Here is a 14835-nt window from a genome sequence, read left to right on the forward strand (position 1 = left end):
CTACGCTTGTCATTTAACATCATCTTCATATTTCCTTCTTCAGAGTACACATCAAACCATTTATTTCGGTTTCTTCCTTTTCCATATCTTTTAACCTGTTCAGAAATCTCTCCAGTTCAATCAAAGTTTGTTCAATCTGATTTTTCTCATTAAAAGATAATTCTCGAATATTTGATTTCCTAGATTCCAAATATTTACATCTTGCTGAAATATCATCATAAAAATGTTTCCTAATATTAATCATTCTCGAAATATGATTTTCTAGTTGTACTAATTTACTTTTACATTCACCCTGAGTATAAGTAGTTGAATGCTGATTCATTAATTGCAAGTCATCTAATGTTTTTTGAAAATTTTCCATATTTTCAGTCAATGATTTAATCAAATCATCTTTCTTCTCTAAATTAACCTTTGATGTATTCTTTTCCAAATTTAACTTTTCTAAAAGCTCTTTGATCTTTTGTTTACCATTATTAATTTGACGATCTTTATCTTTATTCATTTTTTCTATTGAATCAATTCTACTATTCAAACTTTTCTTCAAATCCTTATTCTTTTCAATTAATTCTTCTTTCGAAGCAAGTTCAAGTCGTAAATTAGTGATTCTCTCATTTGCTTGACTGAGACGTTGTTTCAATGATGAGATCAATGTGTTTTCTGGAACTGGTGAAGGGCTTGTCTTTTTCTTCAAATTCGATTTTGATCTCAAATCTTTATTAGCGTTCTCCAAAGAACGTATTTTGGTTTTAAGTGAAGACTCATTTTCTTTCAAAGTGTCTATGTGAGAATGAGACTGTGTATCTTTCTCCACTTTTGTACAAGAGTCGCAAACTTGACCTCGCATAGCTAGTGCTTTCTCCAAATTAGCCAATTGCTTAGTCAATACAGATTTGACTATTTCACTGTTATGGAATTTCTCCATCCAACTATCTAAAGAATCATTGGCAGCTTTATTCAATTCCTCCAAATCATGTAAATCACTCTGGAGAGTACGCATTGCTTCTTTCAGGTTGTCAGATTCGGCTGTGGCGATAGCTATCTTCCCTTGACTAGTAGCGGTAGTAAGTTGATTTTGCGCTACCTGTTGTAATAGTTGAGATTCTAATTCGATTTTTTTCGATGCGAGATTTCGATTGTCATTCATATATTGTGTTTCAGATGCCTGAGCAAGATCCAATTTGATTCTAACATCATCACGTTCTTCAGTTACCGCTTTGAGGCGCTGTTCAAATAAATCAGATCTACTTTTATTCGATTCATCTTGGAGCTGTGAAATTTGTTGCTTCAGCTTGCGTATTTCAGATACAGAATGTTCAGAGAGTGTTTGATGAAGAGCTTCCAAAGCAACTTTTTCGGTTTTGACGCAATACAGTTCATCCTCTAACTGTCGCTGGACGATATCTTTCAACAGTAACTGGTTTTGGTGCGATGCCTGATTCTTCTTTAAATTAACCAATTCTATCTCCATCAAATTACCTTCTTCTAACAATGCAGCTTTTTCTTCAGACAAAAAGTCCTTATCTTTCAGTAAACGGTGGCTTTGATCTTTCCAATTACCAATCTCCTTTTCATGCTGAGCTTTTGCTTCTTTAAGATTTTTGTTGAGAAGAACGATTTTTTCCGCTCTTTGTTCCAAGACTATTTCAGCTTTCTTATATTTTTCCTTTGATACTGAAGACATCAATTCAAGTCTTCTTGTATTTACCCTTGAATCCTGCATTATGGTATTTGCAGCGGAAACCTGTCCTCTCAGATTGCTTATCAATTCTTTACTGATAAGATCAGCTTGTTGTAGACCTATTGCTTCCTTCTCGAAACCATCAAGGGCATTTTTGTCTCCTCTGATTAGGTATGATTTCAGAAAGTTGTTCCCGGAGAAACCAGCCGAATACAGGAGATTGGTAATTTGAGTAATCCGGAAGTCAAACAGATCTTGCTTTGACGGATTTTTATGAGGTTCAACCTCTTGTTTGGGTGTGGCCTCAGGCTTGTAGCTTCGGGCTGAAGAGAAGAAGTGGATTATTCGTCAGCTTTATTTGTGAAATTATTACGATATATTTCTTCATTGTATACACCTACCAAAATCCAAGCAGCTGGTGTCAGTACCGAAATTTCCTATATCAATTGCCATATCGTAAGAAGGACGGTCTACCGTCACTTCGAGCTTGACTGCTGAACTTGTGAAATTAGAAGAAGAAGCGACTGGGTCATCGTCAAAGAAGGATTCTGCATTGACTAAAGACAAGTATTAGCTGGGTGCAAGAGTATAGAAGAAGGAATCGAATGAACGCCGCTCGAACTTCGCACTAACCAGTTCGTCTCTTCCGAGGAGCAAAATCTTCCATTTGAGGTCTTGCTCCCACTATCTCTTGATCCTGTCCAGGCTTTTCTATATGATTTCTAGACCCATTATGAAGAGGTGGCGATCTATACCTGGAAAACTGGATGTCATTAACCGGAACGTCTTCGCACCTTCTAAACTTTCTAGGTCCTGTTGGGACTTCTTGAGGCCCCGGGCGTCTTGGAGAGGGAGAACGTCTTGAGGATGGTAAATCATGAGGTGTGGAACGCCAAGAGTCGATCGGACGGTTTGAGTAGGAATAAGGAGGTCGTGCGCGAAACCTTGACGGAGGACTTGGATGATACCGCTTTCTTCCTGAAGCAGGTGACATGCTTAGTCTAGCTGAAAGAGGGGTACTAAAGGCAACTCCACCTATCCAAATTGGTGATGTGAAAGCTGTAGCTATCGTGGTATAGAGACAGGGAAGAGACGTAGGCGCAAGCTGGACTTGAAGAATGAAGTGCGATTTGAGCTGAGGTAAGCTTTTTATCCATAAAAATTGAAAATGACAAGAGAAACAGGAAAATCAGTCAAAATACTGATTATATGCATCTATTATCTCGAGAATGAAAAGTTGTACTGAGATTATCGGCTAAAATCTCTTGTTTATGTCGAGAGGGAGAATTTTGATGATCATATTGTGTTTGTGTGTATATTTGATGTAGCAGAATACGCTAAATATGAAAGGACCTTCATTGCTCCCGCTTTCACGAATTTAGAGTTCACAAGTTCCGTATATTATTTTAGCACAATCATCTTCTATCGTATCAGAGTTGACTCAGCTTGACAGGACTGAGCGTGTAGGCCAGACCAACGTAGAACAACTGCACTATATAGTACCAATTGTGGTTTACCTTGATTTTGAATGTGGCAGATTTGGCTACTTAAGTGAAAATCTCAATAAATAACCGGCCGGTATCAAAGACAGCAGCTACTGTAGCTTATGATATTCCTTTGACTACAATTAAGGTTTACTAGACTAGGATAATTGATAAGCTGATGATCAAACTTTAGACCATCAACATAGAAATAAACAAAGATAAAAACATCTAATCTGGGGTTTTGCGCCTTCCGATCAAATCTATTTATTCGGCCTTTCACAGCATTACTGTTGTATATTGAACTTTAATTTTGATTTTGATGGTGAGTGGATTTCATGTTACCATCAGATTTCACAAACGAAGTAAACAACAGGCTTCATTTAAAATGTCAGTCATTACCTCTCTTTGGTAATATATGTAGATGCCCCTTACTCATGTCTTCGTGTTGAATCCGATTTTCGATATTTAGATTGAATTTGAATCACCATAAATCAAGCCTGGAACATGGAATTAGATCCCGATGATATTCATCAGAACTCACTTATATATGGTGATTACCATGAACTTGGTATAGAGCCTGAAGAGGGAGAAATGCTATACGATGTACCAGCCGATTCACCGTTTCATATAGCTATTAATCACCCTTCTAGCATCACCCAAGAAATCGTCTTAACTCCTCAACAAATCCCTAATACCAAAAAGAGATTGAGAGATGAAGATGATGAGAGTGATTATACGGAGAAAGTGTACAAGGAGAAAAAGTTGAAATTAGACGAGACAACTCATGTAAATTTCTCGTTCACGTCAGGTCGAGTGTGAATATGGAGTAGCAAGCTAATTCTCTCTTTCATCAAATCAATACATAGATTGACATTCACCTTGAGTCGAAAATACCTTCGATACCTTCCAGCACTGTCACTAACTCTGATTCATTACCGGAGAAATCACTTCTAAATTCAGCAGATCTACTTGTCAATGTCGACACTCGTGTTGGAAACGGTTCTCAAGATTCACAGGACAGATCGCAAAATACAGATTTACAAGATCGGGTTATCAATATTGTCCCTCTCAGCAGTATCAATGCTCCCGATCAAAGGCCAATCCGTCCATGTCCCAAAGATAGAAACAAGCAAAATGGGACAAACAGCGATTTCGTACCTGTAATACCCGATGACAACAGCTCACCACAACCACCGACTCATACACTCCGAATGGACCAGATCAATCGATCAGTTTCGGACAATACCGCCAAAAAGTCGGAAAAGATATGGGATCATTCCCTCTACCATGACAAGTATCCCAGCTCATACCAGAATCATGTCGATTCTTTCGGCCACCTCAAATATTCGGGTGGACCGACTGCCTTGCCACAATCTACTAATTCTGGTTCTGAAGTATCTAGAGCTCCATCCAAGACTCACCGCTCAATTTCCAAGCCCAATGCTAGAAAGGCTACACCAACAGCTCCAAAGCAAAGATCAACCTCTGAAGCGGTCCCACTCGCCGATCGCATTTCACAAGATGGATTAACAATTTCGCAACACCGAAACCCCAACAAAATACCTCTTTCACAAAATCGTTCAAGCTCGTTCAACTCGGTTTCACCCACAACTAACTCATACATGAATGTGAATTTACAAGAGGAAATACAAAAACTTGAAAGAAAAGTTCAATCCCTTGAGGCTAAGCTTGCCAATTCACAAGCTGAATTGAAGAAATCTCAAATCCAGATCGATTATGTTGAAAGAGCAGAAGTTATGGTAAAGATCCTACAACAAGAGAATACTCAATTAAAGGAGAAAGTTTCACACCTCGAAAGTAAGGACCAGCTTGTAGAGGAGGGCTGGTAGATGCCATTGTAAGAAGAAAGCTCCACCTCAATTTGACGGAATTAGTTGCTGGTATATCGTAATGACATATCACATTTCAGGAAGTATATGTCATGCATATAGCATGTAAAGTCCTGCATGTCAAGACACCAAGCAACCTCTCTTGTTGAGCAAGGATGTCCTTTCAAACAGTGAACTAAAAATTCCGAAACGAGGTCCAAGCTGTTATTCAGAGTACCCTGATTCGATATGGTTGTTGAAACATAAAATCTCCTAACCATCATTCTAACCCTTGTCTTTCGCTTTGATCCTTTTGAAGGAAAATTTTCAATAGAGTTTTAGGTATACAATTTGAAACACCCAAGATACTGATGCATTGATGAAATAGATGAAAAGAAGATTTTCGTCGTCAAGAAAGAGCTGTTTAATCGAAAAAAGCGATACAATTTTTGATCGGTTTACTTGTATATTCATTCGAGTGAAAATGGATATTTCAACCTTATGACTGATCTTTCGAAAAGAGAATCATGAAATACGATCCTAAATACCCTCATCACGGTTTCCATGTAAACAATCATCATAGTAACACATATATAACCGGTTATCTTACCATTGATCAAATGAACAATATGAACAATCAACCAAGTAATACCAACAGAGATGTGGTGAATGTTGGAGCTAAGAGAAGAAGAATTGGTTCTATGGATATGTCAAATTCTGTAAGCAGATTTCAAGAATACGACAAACTAAGTTGTCGCTTATATCAATGAATACTGGATAACCCCATTTATCCTTATACACTTTTATCAGACACCCCTCACAAGAGCCAGATCTCAAACACTTGAAAACATGAAGAACAACACACCACAGCGATGTCAATCTACTCCACCAATAAACATCACACCTAATCGGATGATAACAAGATCAATTTCTGCAAAATTCGGTATATCGCCTTCAGGAAGTATAGCAAGTTTGTTAAATACTCCCGATAGAAATAGTAGATCACAAACTGCTTCACCATTTGGATCATCAGTAGTCTCAAGAGCATTACCTTTAAGGAATGATTCAACTTCATCTGTTTCTGTTTTGTCTCTAGATTCCTCTTTTCCATCAAGCTCACAACCGGGTCCTAATAGCAATTGCAACGGAAGTGGGAACATGTCGTATTCTGGATATCGACCCCATACACCTATCACAAGTACACCTTGTTGTTCCGTATCAAGCGTCCCTGATAATGCACAAAATCACAATCAAGATCAAAATCACATCCAAATTCAAGCTGAGAAAGATAAACGATATATAGAAGTAAGTGATAGATTAAAATTGAGTGAACAGAGACTCATTCAAGCTCAGCAACTTTTACGTCAATATCATACACAAAATTCAAGTTTAACTACTTCTTGTAGGAATTTAGAAAGTAGAGTCATAAATGCTGAAAATTTATTAGATACAAAATCCAATGAATTAGATTCATCAAGAATTCAAATACAACAAATGAATTTTCAACTTGCACAATTACATACTGAAAAAGATATTATCAACAAGCATAATATAAAAATTCAAAATGAATTAAATGGATACAAATCAAAATTATCAGAAACAATTTCGAGATTTAATATTGAATACAATAAATTTGAACAGAATAGAAAACAATCAAACCAAAGGATTGATCAATTAGCTTCAGATTCAGTAATCAAAGATAAAATGATTGAAGATGGCGCTAAAGAATCATTCAGAAAAGATCGAGTGATCGAGCAAAAGGATGAATGCTTGTCTGAACAATCTGAGCTATTGACAAAAGGAGTACAAGAGATTGGTGAGAAAGATGAAATGATTAGAAGATTGAATGTGAAGATGAATGAAAAGGATGAAATTCTAAAACAATTAGGTATGGATCTGAAAGAAAAAAATCAATTTTTGAATGATCAGCAGAAGAATCAAGCAACGAATATTGATTGTATAATCAAACAAAATCTTGAATTCGGCGAGAAGATGAAGGATTTAACGGATACCAACGAACATTTAAAGAAAAATGTGATGTTATCTGATAAAACGAAAGAATCATTACAAAAAGTTAATGTAATTCATGAAAAACTTATAAAAGATTTAAAAGATGAAGTGAAAAGAGACAGGAATCAACAAGATGAAATTAGAAGAATAGGTTGGGAACAATTGAATCAATCGAAAAAGGAATATAATATTCTAAAAGATAAATACAATTCATCAGAAGCTGAAAATAGAAATATCCTATCGAAATTTAATCAGGTAAATGATGATTTGATCAGAGTAAAAAGGGAATATGAGAAAGATAAGTCAACTTGGTCAAAAGAACAATATTCAAAATTACAATGTAGAGAAACGATAAATGAATTAAAAAATGAGATGAATAAACTTCAAAATAATAATTTGAGTATCTCTGAAGAAAAGAATAGATTAACTAGAGAAACAAATCAAAAAAACAGAAAGATAGAAGAACTTACCCAAAATATTATCAGTATCAAGGGCAAGACAGATCAACTACAAGATACCTTGCTGGAGCAAGAACCAAAAATCAAATCGATGGAAGAGGACAATCTCCGATATAAAGAGGAAAACTCTCGATTACTTACACAAGGAATTTTATCGCAAAATACAATTACTGAATTACAGAGTACCAATAGCATTTCAGCAGCCAGAATTCGTGAATTGCAAGAAATCAATCAACCATTCGAACAGGAAGCAATTCAGTTAATTAATGGAATAGACAAATTGACGAATAATCTTTTCAACGATGATCAAGGTGGTAAAACAGATAAAAAAAGAAGAAATTTAAGAAATCGTAAATTAACTAAGATTCGAAAACAATTGAATAATTCAAAAGATGAATTAGATAAATCAAGACTGATAATCGGTAACCTAAATTCTAAGTTAAAAGACTGCAATGAAAAATTGTTATCGAAAAAGGATTCACTTAGTCAGAAAAATAGGACTTTATCAAAAGAGAATCAAGACCACAAGCAGAATATTAGAAAGCTAATCAAATTTGTGGATAGGATGAAATTTGCTAAATCCAAATATCAGTATACGGATCGAGCTAATGGTTTTCTGTCATATAAATCAGAAACAAAATCAATAATTAGCCTTTTATCTGATGCCTTAAATCAGTCAGCTGGAAGTAATGATGAGGCAAAGAAAGCCATCAGAAGGTTAAAACGATTAAAAATCGGATATAAACTGGATTGGTTAGATTATTGGGTTAAATTGCTGAATTTTTCCTTGACTGATCTCGGAAATATAGCAGCGAAATAGTTATAACTCAATCAGTGTAATCGGTTTTGCCATTGGAAGTACTTGTAGTTTGATGTTAGTGTACTCTATAGGTGTTCATGATGTTGTATTGAACCTCTTCTTAACAATAACCTCATTTCCCAAGAATTTGCATATTTATTCGAATTATTAATGAAACAACCAATTTAGCCTATTTCCATCTAGATGTATAATCTATCCAATCCTGACACTGTACATCTTGCATTTTCTGTTGAGGAATCGCTTAAAGGATCTTACTAGCTACATCCTTGATAGCTTGACCAAATCCACCTGTAGATCCGAAACCTCCTGCTCCTCGTGTAGTCTCGTCAAGATCCTATGTCGAGTACCGGGAAATCAATATAAATGCTCTGGAACCCATCATGTTCCTGAACTCACCTCCACTTCGGCAATATCAGCCAATACAATCTTCTCCAAAATCAATTGAGCAACTCTATCACCTTTCTTTACTGTTGACAACAGAGAAATTCACGTCAGCTTGGTTGCATTTGGCGCATGAGATAGCTGAAACTTACCAGTAAAATCGTCATCTGAAAGGTTGAAAAGCAAGACCATCACAGGACCTCGGTAATCAGCATCAATGACACCTGCTCCGGTATCGATAGAGTGTTTGCTTGCTATATGTTTGGGTTCAGTCAGTAAATGTATATGTTACAGTTGCTGTTCACAGAGGATTGTAAACTTACCGAGACCACTTCGAGGAGCAACTCTTCCATAAGTGCCCTCAGGGACAGCGATACTTATTTGTAAGTCAATCAAGGCTTTTCCACGTGCAGGAATGACTTTCTCTTCGGCTGAGTAAAGATCGTAACCGGCTGAAAGAGGTGAACCTCGAGTAGGAAGTGTAGCAGAAGAAGAGAGACGTTTTATCAGGAGAGTATTCGTTGGCTGATAAAGGAACCAAGTAAGTATATTGGATGGACAAAAGAAGCTAGCAGAACTACTTACTGCAGTAGCGACACCGGAGCCATTCTCCTTCTTCTCATCCTTCACACTCAATGCAGCAAAACTCTCTTGGACAGCTTTTACAGGTTCAGGTTTCTTTTCCTCCACCTTTTCATCATCACTATCCGGTTGTTCGATCTCCAAACCTTTGGCAGTGACTTCTGGAACGGAATCAATCTCTTTGGCGGTACTAGCAGGTGTAGGAGCTGGAGCGGTCTTTGCTTCCTCTTTCACAGGTTCAGGAGCGGGCGGTGTAGGGGTAGAGGATGCAGCAGGAGTAGGGCTGGAAGCAATTGGAGCTGGAGCGGCAGCTGGTGTGGGTGCGGGTGCTGATTTGACCGGCTCAGGAATAGGAGCGGTGTTGGTACTGGTAGCTCGGGTTTCAAGGTCAACAACTTTGGGTCGAGCAGATTTGCCGTCAAAGTAATCAGCAGCAGTTTGAGCAGATTCGATTGAATTGGCAGGTGGGAAAATACTACAGAGCATGACATGTCAGCTGATCAGCAGAACACAACTTCTTTGAAAAACTGAGCTTACTCGGCTTGGAAAGATTCGGCTTTTCTAGGTACAATGAAACTCAAAGGTTCCACACAACCACCAGCAAGTTTGTATGCACGAGCAATCTCGTTCTCCTTGACATCGAGAGCTCGTCGAGGAAGGAAAGTCATACCACGTTCTACGGGGAGCGGTCAGCTAAAACCCCAAGCCTGGGGTGTAATTAACAGCTTACGAGGATCTGAAGTCTTGTATTCATTCAAGAAGTGAAGTGAATCGCCCTCGAACTCGTAGTATCGGATATTACCGTCACTGTCAAAGGATGTTGTCAGAAAATGTCTATATCGTATGGCTATGTTTCAAGCTTACCCTTTACCAGCTAGGAAGAGGACATCGTTTCCTTCAGCAAAGAATGGCATGATGATACCACTATGATGTAAATCAGCTATATGTAATCGCTAAATGGCAATCAGCAGATGCTTACGCGCTCGAGTCGAGAGAAGTGGTTTCAAGATTGGTCAACCCAGCAGTATCCCAAAGTGATACTTGCCTGTCAGACATTCTGCTGAACTGTACGTGATCGAAATGTCAGCTACAGTACCGCGGAGAAATTTACAAGACAACTCACACCAGTGGTAGCAATTCTGTCTCTGTCACCTAGCCAGACAATTCTGGATCCTTTGACACCGGGATGACCGTCAGTGATTCTAACTGCATCCGTACCAGCTCTAGGATCGAAAAGTCTAATCTTCTTATCTCTACAAGTCTGTTAAATAATATGTCAGCTATATTACCATGCCAGAGGCGGTAAGTGGTTAGCTGACTTACAGTAGCAAGGGTAGTGCCGACAGCGTTCCATGCTATACCTTGAATCGAGTCTGTATGACCTTTCAAAGTAATTTTAGGTGAATCATCACCTTTACTTATATCCCACAATCTTACTAAATGATCACCTGAGGCAGCTGTCAAAAGATTTGATGATGTGGGATGGAAAATGACTTGTCCAACTTTTCTACCACCTGCACTTAATCTGGATTGTGGTGACAAATCTACAGGTGCCCATGTATCTTCTCCCCAACCTTCAAACAAGGAGTCTTCAACTTTCCATACGAGAACTATTGACGTAGACAAAATAAGCTTGTGTAGCGCTTCTCTGAAGGCTGGCATTGGTATAGCTTACCTTTACCATCTTCTCCTGCTGAAGCTACAATGTTGTCGTCAAAAGGCGACCAAGCTGTATCAAGAACAGGAGCGGTATGACCTCTTGCAAGTGGGATGATATCAGGTAATTTAGTTGGGAAACCAGCTGGTTGAGGTGGAGTTGCGGGAGAGAATAGAGGAAGGATAGCAAAGGCCTATAATACGGTAGCGAGGTTAGCTCTTGAATGAATTTTTGTGCTCAGATGGGTTAGAAGATAGACAAAACGATATATAAGTACTTACACCACCACCTGAGACTTGCCAATTGACAGCTAAATATTTACCACCAGCAGTGACTAAATCGGTATCCCAAGCTGAACCTGAGATTTTAGCATTTTCGTAATTGACCTTTGACTTGGCCCCATATACGTGTCGGTATTTAGACTAGAGGTTCAAGATGATAAAGGTGTTAGTAAGGGAGATGGGGAAGGAGTAGGAAAAGGAAGAGGGGCAGCAGGAGCAGCAGAAGGAGGAGGATGAACGTACTGATCGAACGAAACGAGACATGATGGAAGGCGAGCGTTCAGGAGAGACAGGAGGAGGATATGACTTGGAAGGATTCGATTATAGCTCACAATAGGAACAAATGTCAAGAGATGTTATTGCTGTTTCGTGTTATTGTCAAGGTCGACAAGCCCTATCGCGGAGTGTTCGGGGCTTGTGCGCGTCATCTTTAGTGCTTCAGCGCACTTTCCCACGGTACACATTTATTCAATACCAGGTCGCGTGAAGAGGGGAGTGTATTAATATTGTGAATCGTGAATTGTTGACTTCTCCTCATCTATTTCTCCTTCTTTTATTATCATCGCCTCAGTGATCATTCAAGTATTGCTTATAGACACTTAGTACACAAATGACATATGAAGATTGTGCTGTCACCAATATGTTACAAATTCTAGAGCAGGTCCAAAGGGGCTGAAATAAAACTTCCGCAAGATCTACAATAACAATACCGACTAACCTGCCCGATAAACCAAGAAAACAAGTAAACAAGTCTGGCTATTTTCGAAATGCCTATCGATACTGATCACAAGCATCAAGCTAAGTAAGCCCTCTCTTGGCTCTCGACAATCATTATGGGCTATACATGAAATGGCCAACACGTATTCCAGTAATATGGTATATAAAGATTGAAGCTCATCAAAGTTAACGTATCCTTTTCGTTTCTCTACAACAAGTTTTGTTTTTCTTTCTTTTCGAATTAACTATTTTTTTTTCTTCTTTCGACCCAAGTGGTATTCTTTAATTTGTTTGTGGTTGCTAGTCACCACCTTTCTTCCAACTAATACTGTCTTTCAATAGCTATAATTGATTACTTTAAATAACAACTTGTATTATCCAACAACTGTATTACCTATACCGATATATCATTACATTATAATCAAACATTCGATTTCGCTAAATTACTTTCTCAATCATACCCATAAACGATTACAACTATTTCTGCGACCGCAAGACATTTTAGTAACTGAGACCTTCAAACATGTTTTCCAAAGTTTTGCTTTGTCTCTTACCTTTATTACCTCTTTTCAATGCTGCACCAGTTCCAGTACCTCTACTAGGACTTGATAATCTACCTGTTTTAGACAGTATAATCGAACCTTTAGTTCATCAAGATAATCTTTTACCAACTTCAACAACCGATAATTTACCCTTAATCAATAATATCCCATCTGGACAAGATAACAATAATGGTGGATTAATTGATACACTATTAGATACAGTTGAATCAATTACTGGACCTTTGAATATAACTTTAGGTGCAAACCTTAATTTATCAGGATTGAATACAACATTAGGATTAAATATCGATTTGACGGATGATAATGAGGAATTAATTTGTGGACCTGTCATAGGTTATTGGTCCTCGAAACAATATAACATTCCATGTGTCTGTTGGTCACAATCAAAAGGTATTGTCATTGATGCTAAATTACAATTGGATTTAGGTTTAGATGATCTTAATAATCAAGGTTTAGATACTTTCGTACAAGCTCAATTACAGTTTGGTGGTAAGAAATTCGAATACCCAGCTTGGTCAATGCCTACCTGTGATGGTGACGGTGGTTTCACTTGTCCAGGTGGATATTCATCCAACGGGGTAAGTCGATTATCCCTCTTTTCTTGAAAGCAAGAGTACTGATTTATTTTACCTTTGTTTATTTCCCTAGAAATGTACAAAATTTTTAGCTGCTAGACCCTTCCCTAGAGTTTCAACCGAATCAACACCTTCACCTACTCCCGCGGCTGGTCAAGCTGCAGCTGCAGTCCATACAGCAACTGATTTGGTTATCAACTCTGTTCCACCAACAACAATTGATACTTTACCTACTTCAACCGAAGCTTCGGTCAATGATGTGCCAACTTCATCGGTCTCACCTTCACCAATTGTCACTGTAGCTTCACCTGATCAAACTCCTCAATCTCAAGTTGAAGATCTTGAACAGCCTATTCAAGCTAACAATGTAGCTTTGACAACCAGTACAAGTACAAGTACTATCATTTTACCTGCTACAGTTTTTGTGAGTTTTTCATCTTGCTTCTATAGCGATTCAGATCCATTTTGCATCTTCGGCTAATCGTACATGAGTTTGCTTTTAGGTTGAGATGATAACTACAACTCAGCCAATGACAGTATGGGCTACCCAAACACAAACGCAAACAATCACTTCAACAGCTACTGAAACTCAAACTCAATGGGCTACACAAACACAAACGCAATGGTCAACAACAACTATGTCAAACTGTAATGCCAATGCTGATGATGGAGATATTAACGTTAATTCTGTTTCTCAGCCAGCTCAAAATGCAGGTTATACACCTTTACCCCCTTCACCAACTACATCAACATGGTCCATGACTTCATCAACTTCGAGTTACACTTCTTCTTCCTTCTCGGTTACTCCGACTCCAATTGCTACAAGTAGTTCATCGGACGTGATTGATAATTTAGCCGTGCCAACTTCTACTCCTTCACCCACTCCCACACCTACCACTGAAGGGGACAGCGGGAACAACAACAGCGATTCCAGTAATGATGATGCTGATGCATTTGTACCTCCACCACGAGTCATCCAATTAGCTCAACCTCAATCACACCCCTCATCAGGTCAATTAAAATGTTCACCAGGAGAAGAATTCAAACAAACTATGTGTTGTAGAGCTGATCAAGTCGAAGTTAATGGTGAATGTAAATGTGCACAAGGGTAAGTAGTTCTCTATCTTTCCTACTCCAATGCGGAGATATAAGCGAAGATTACTGAACTGGTTATCTGATCAATTCATCCTTTCATAGCCTTGAAAACGTCTTGAACTTGAATCTCTGTTTATCCATCTGTTTAGGTGATAGATTACCTACAGGTGAATGTAATTCTTTAGGATTAGGTTTAGATTTGAATCTTGGTTTAGGTGATTTATCATTATAATCAAAATACGCAAATCAGCTTTGACAAACTATTCTTTTGGATTGATTTCTCAAATATACCACGTTAAAATATGAAAGTAGATTTATCTAGATTTTAAACTCTTCAATAGCAAGACGTATATCCATAACATATAACATAGATCATAGATTGTTCTTGATATTCTGTATAAATAACATGTAATGTATATCAGTTTCTACCATTTCTCTCGTCATCTCAAAATCATACAAATAGACTACATCGGAATTTCCTCTTCAATCGATCACCTAGTTACAGGTCTTGAAGTTGACGATTACATACAATGCTAAGTATATATATATACATACCATATGCTACAATACTCCAAAATCATCTGAAGTATCTATATTTGTGTAAAGTTAAACGATGCCCGTAAATAAAGACGAGCACAGCTTTGTCTGTTTGGTAATGAGGAGCTCGGATTTTTCAAGATGTAAATCAACATATATCTTGAATTG

At 37.9% G+C, this 14835-nt stretch overlaps 5 protein-coding genes across 5 annotated transcripts; 3 read left to right on the forward strand and 2 right to left on the reverse strand.

Annotated features, from left to right (window-relative positions):
* Positions 1-25: 25 nt before the first annotated feature.
* Positions 26-2672, reverse strand: L201_000339 (uncharacterized protein; the record flags this gene model as incomplete). Its single annotated transcript, XM_066216141.1, has 3 exons — positions 26-2001; positions 2080-2235; positions 2312-2672. The coding sequence occupies 3 exons, from the start codon at positions 2670-2672 to the stop codon at positions 26-28; spliced, it is 2493 nt and encodes an 830-aa protein (XP_066072238.1).
* Positions 2673-3666: 994 nt separating this feature from the next.
* On the forward strand, positions 3667-5012 carry L201_000340 (uncharacterized protein; the record flags this gene model as incomplete). Its single annotated transcript, XM_066216142.1, has 2 exons — positions 3667-3948; positions 4029-5012. The coding sequence occupies 2 exons, from the start codon at positions 3667-3669 to the stop codon at positions 5010-5012; spliced, it is 1266 nt and encodes a 421-aa protein (XP_066072239.1).
* A 608-nt stretch (positions 5013-5620) lies between these two features.
* L201_000341 (uncharacterized protein) lies at positions 5621-8279 on the forward strand (the record flags this gene model as incomplete). The annotated part of the gene is made up of 2 exons (XM_066216143.1): positions 5621-5710; positions 5802-8279. The coding sequence occupies 2 exons, from the start codon at positions 5621-5623 to the stop codon at positions 8277-8279; spliced, it is 2568 nt and encodes an 855-aa protein (XP_066072240.1).
* Positions 8280-8520: 241 nt separating this feature from the next.
* Positions 8521-11444, reverse strand: L201_000342 (uncharacterized protein; the record flags this gene model as incomplete). Its single annotated transcript, XM_066216144.1, has 14 exons — positions 8521-8613; positions 8676-8746; positions 8813-8914; positions 8984-9185; positions 9246-9717; positions 9780-9918; positions 9973-10049; positions 10107-10166; positions 10222-10307; positions 10366-10503; positions 10566-10852; positions 10918-11092; positions 11181-11321; positions 11424-11444. 14 exons carry the CDS (start codon positions 11442-11444, stop codon positions 8521-8523), a joined length of 2064 nt encoding a protein of 687 aa, XP_066072241.1.
* A 976-nt stretch (positions 11445-12420) lies between these two features.
* L201_000343 (uncharacterized protein) lies at positions 12421-14362 on the forward strand (the record flags this gene model as incomplete). Its single annotated transcript, XM_066216145.1, has 4 exons — positions 12421-13038; positions 13109-13459; positions 13539-14143; positions 14233-14362. 4 exons carry the CDS (start codon positions 12421-12423, stop codon positions 14360-14362), a joined length of 1704 nt encoding a protein of 567 aa, XP_066072242.1.
* Positions 14363-14835: the final 473 nt, after the last annotated feature.

The sequence above is a fragment of the Kwoniella dendrophila genome, chromosome 1 (genome assembly GCF_036810415.1).
Source record: "Kwoniella dendrophila CBS 6074 chromosome 1, complete sequence".
In the NCBI taxonomy this organism is placed as follows: Eukaryota; Fungi; Basidiomycota; class Tremellomycetes; order Tremellales; family Cryptococcaceae; genus Kwoniella; species Kwoniella dendrophila.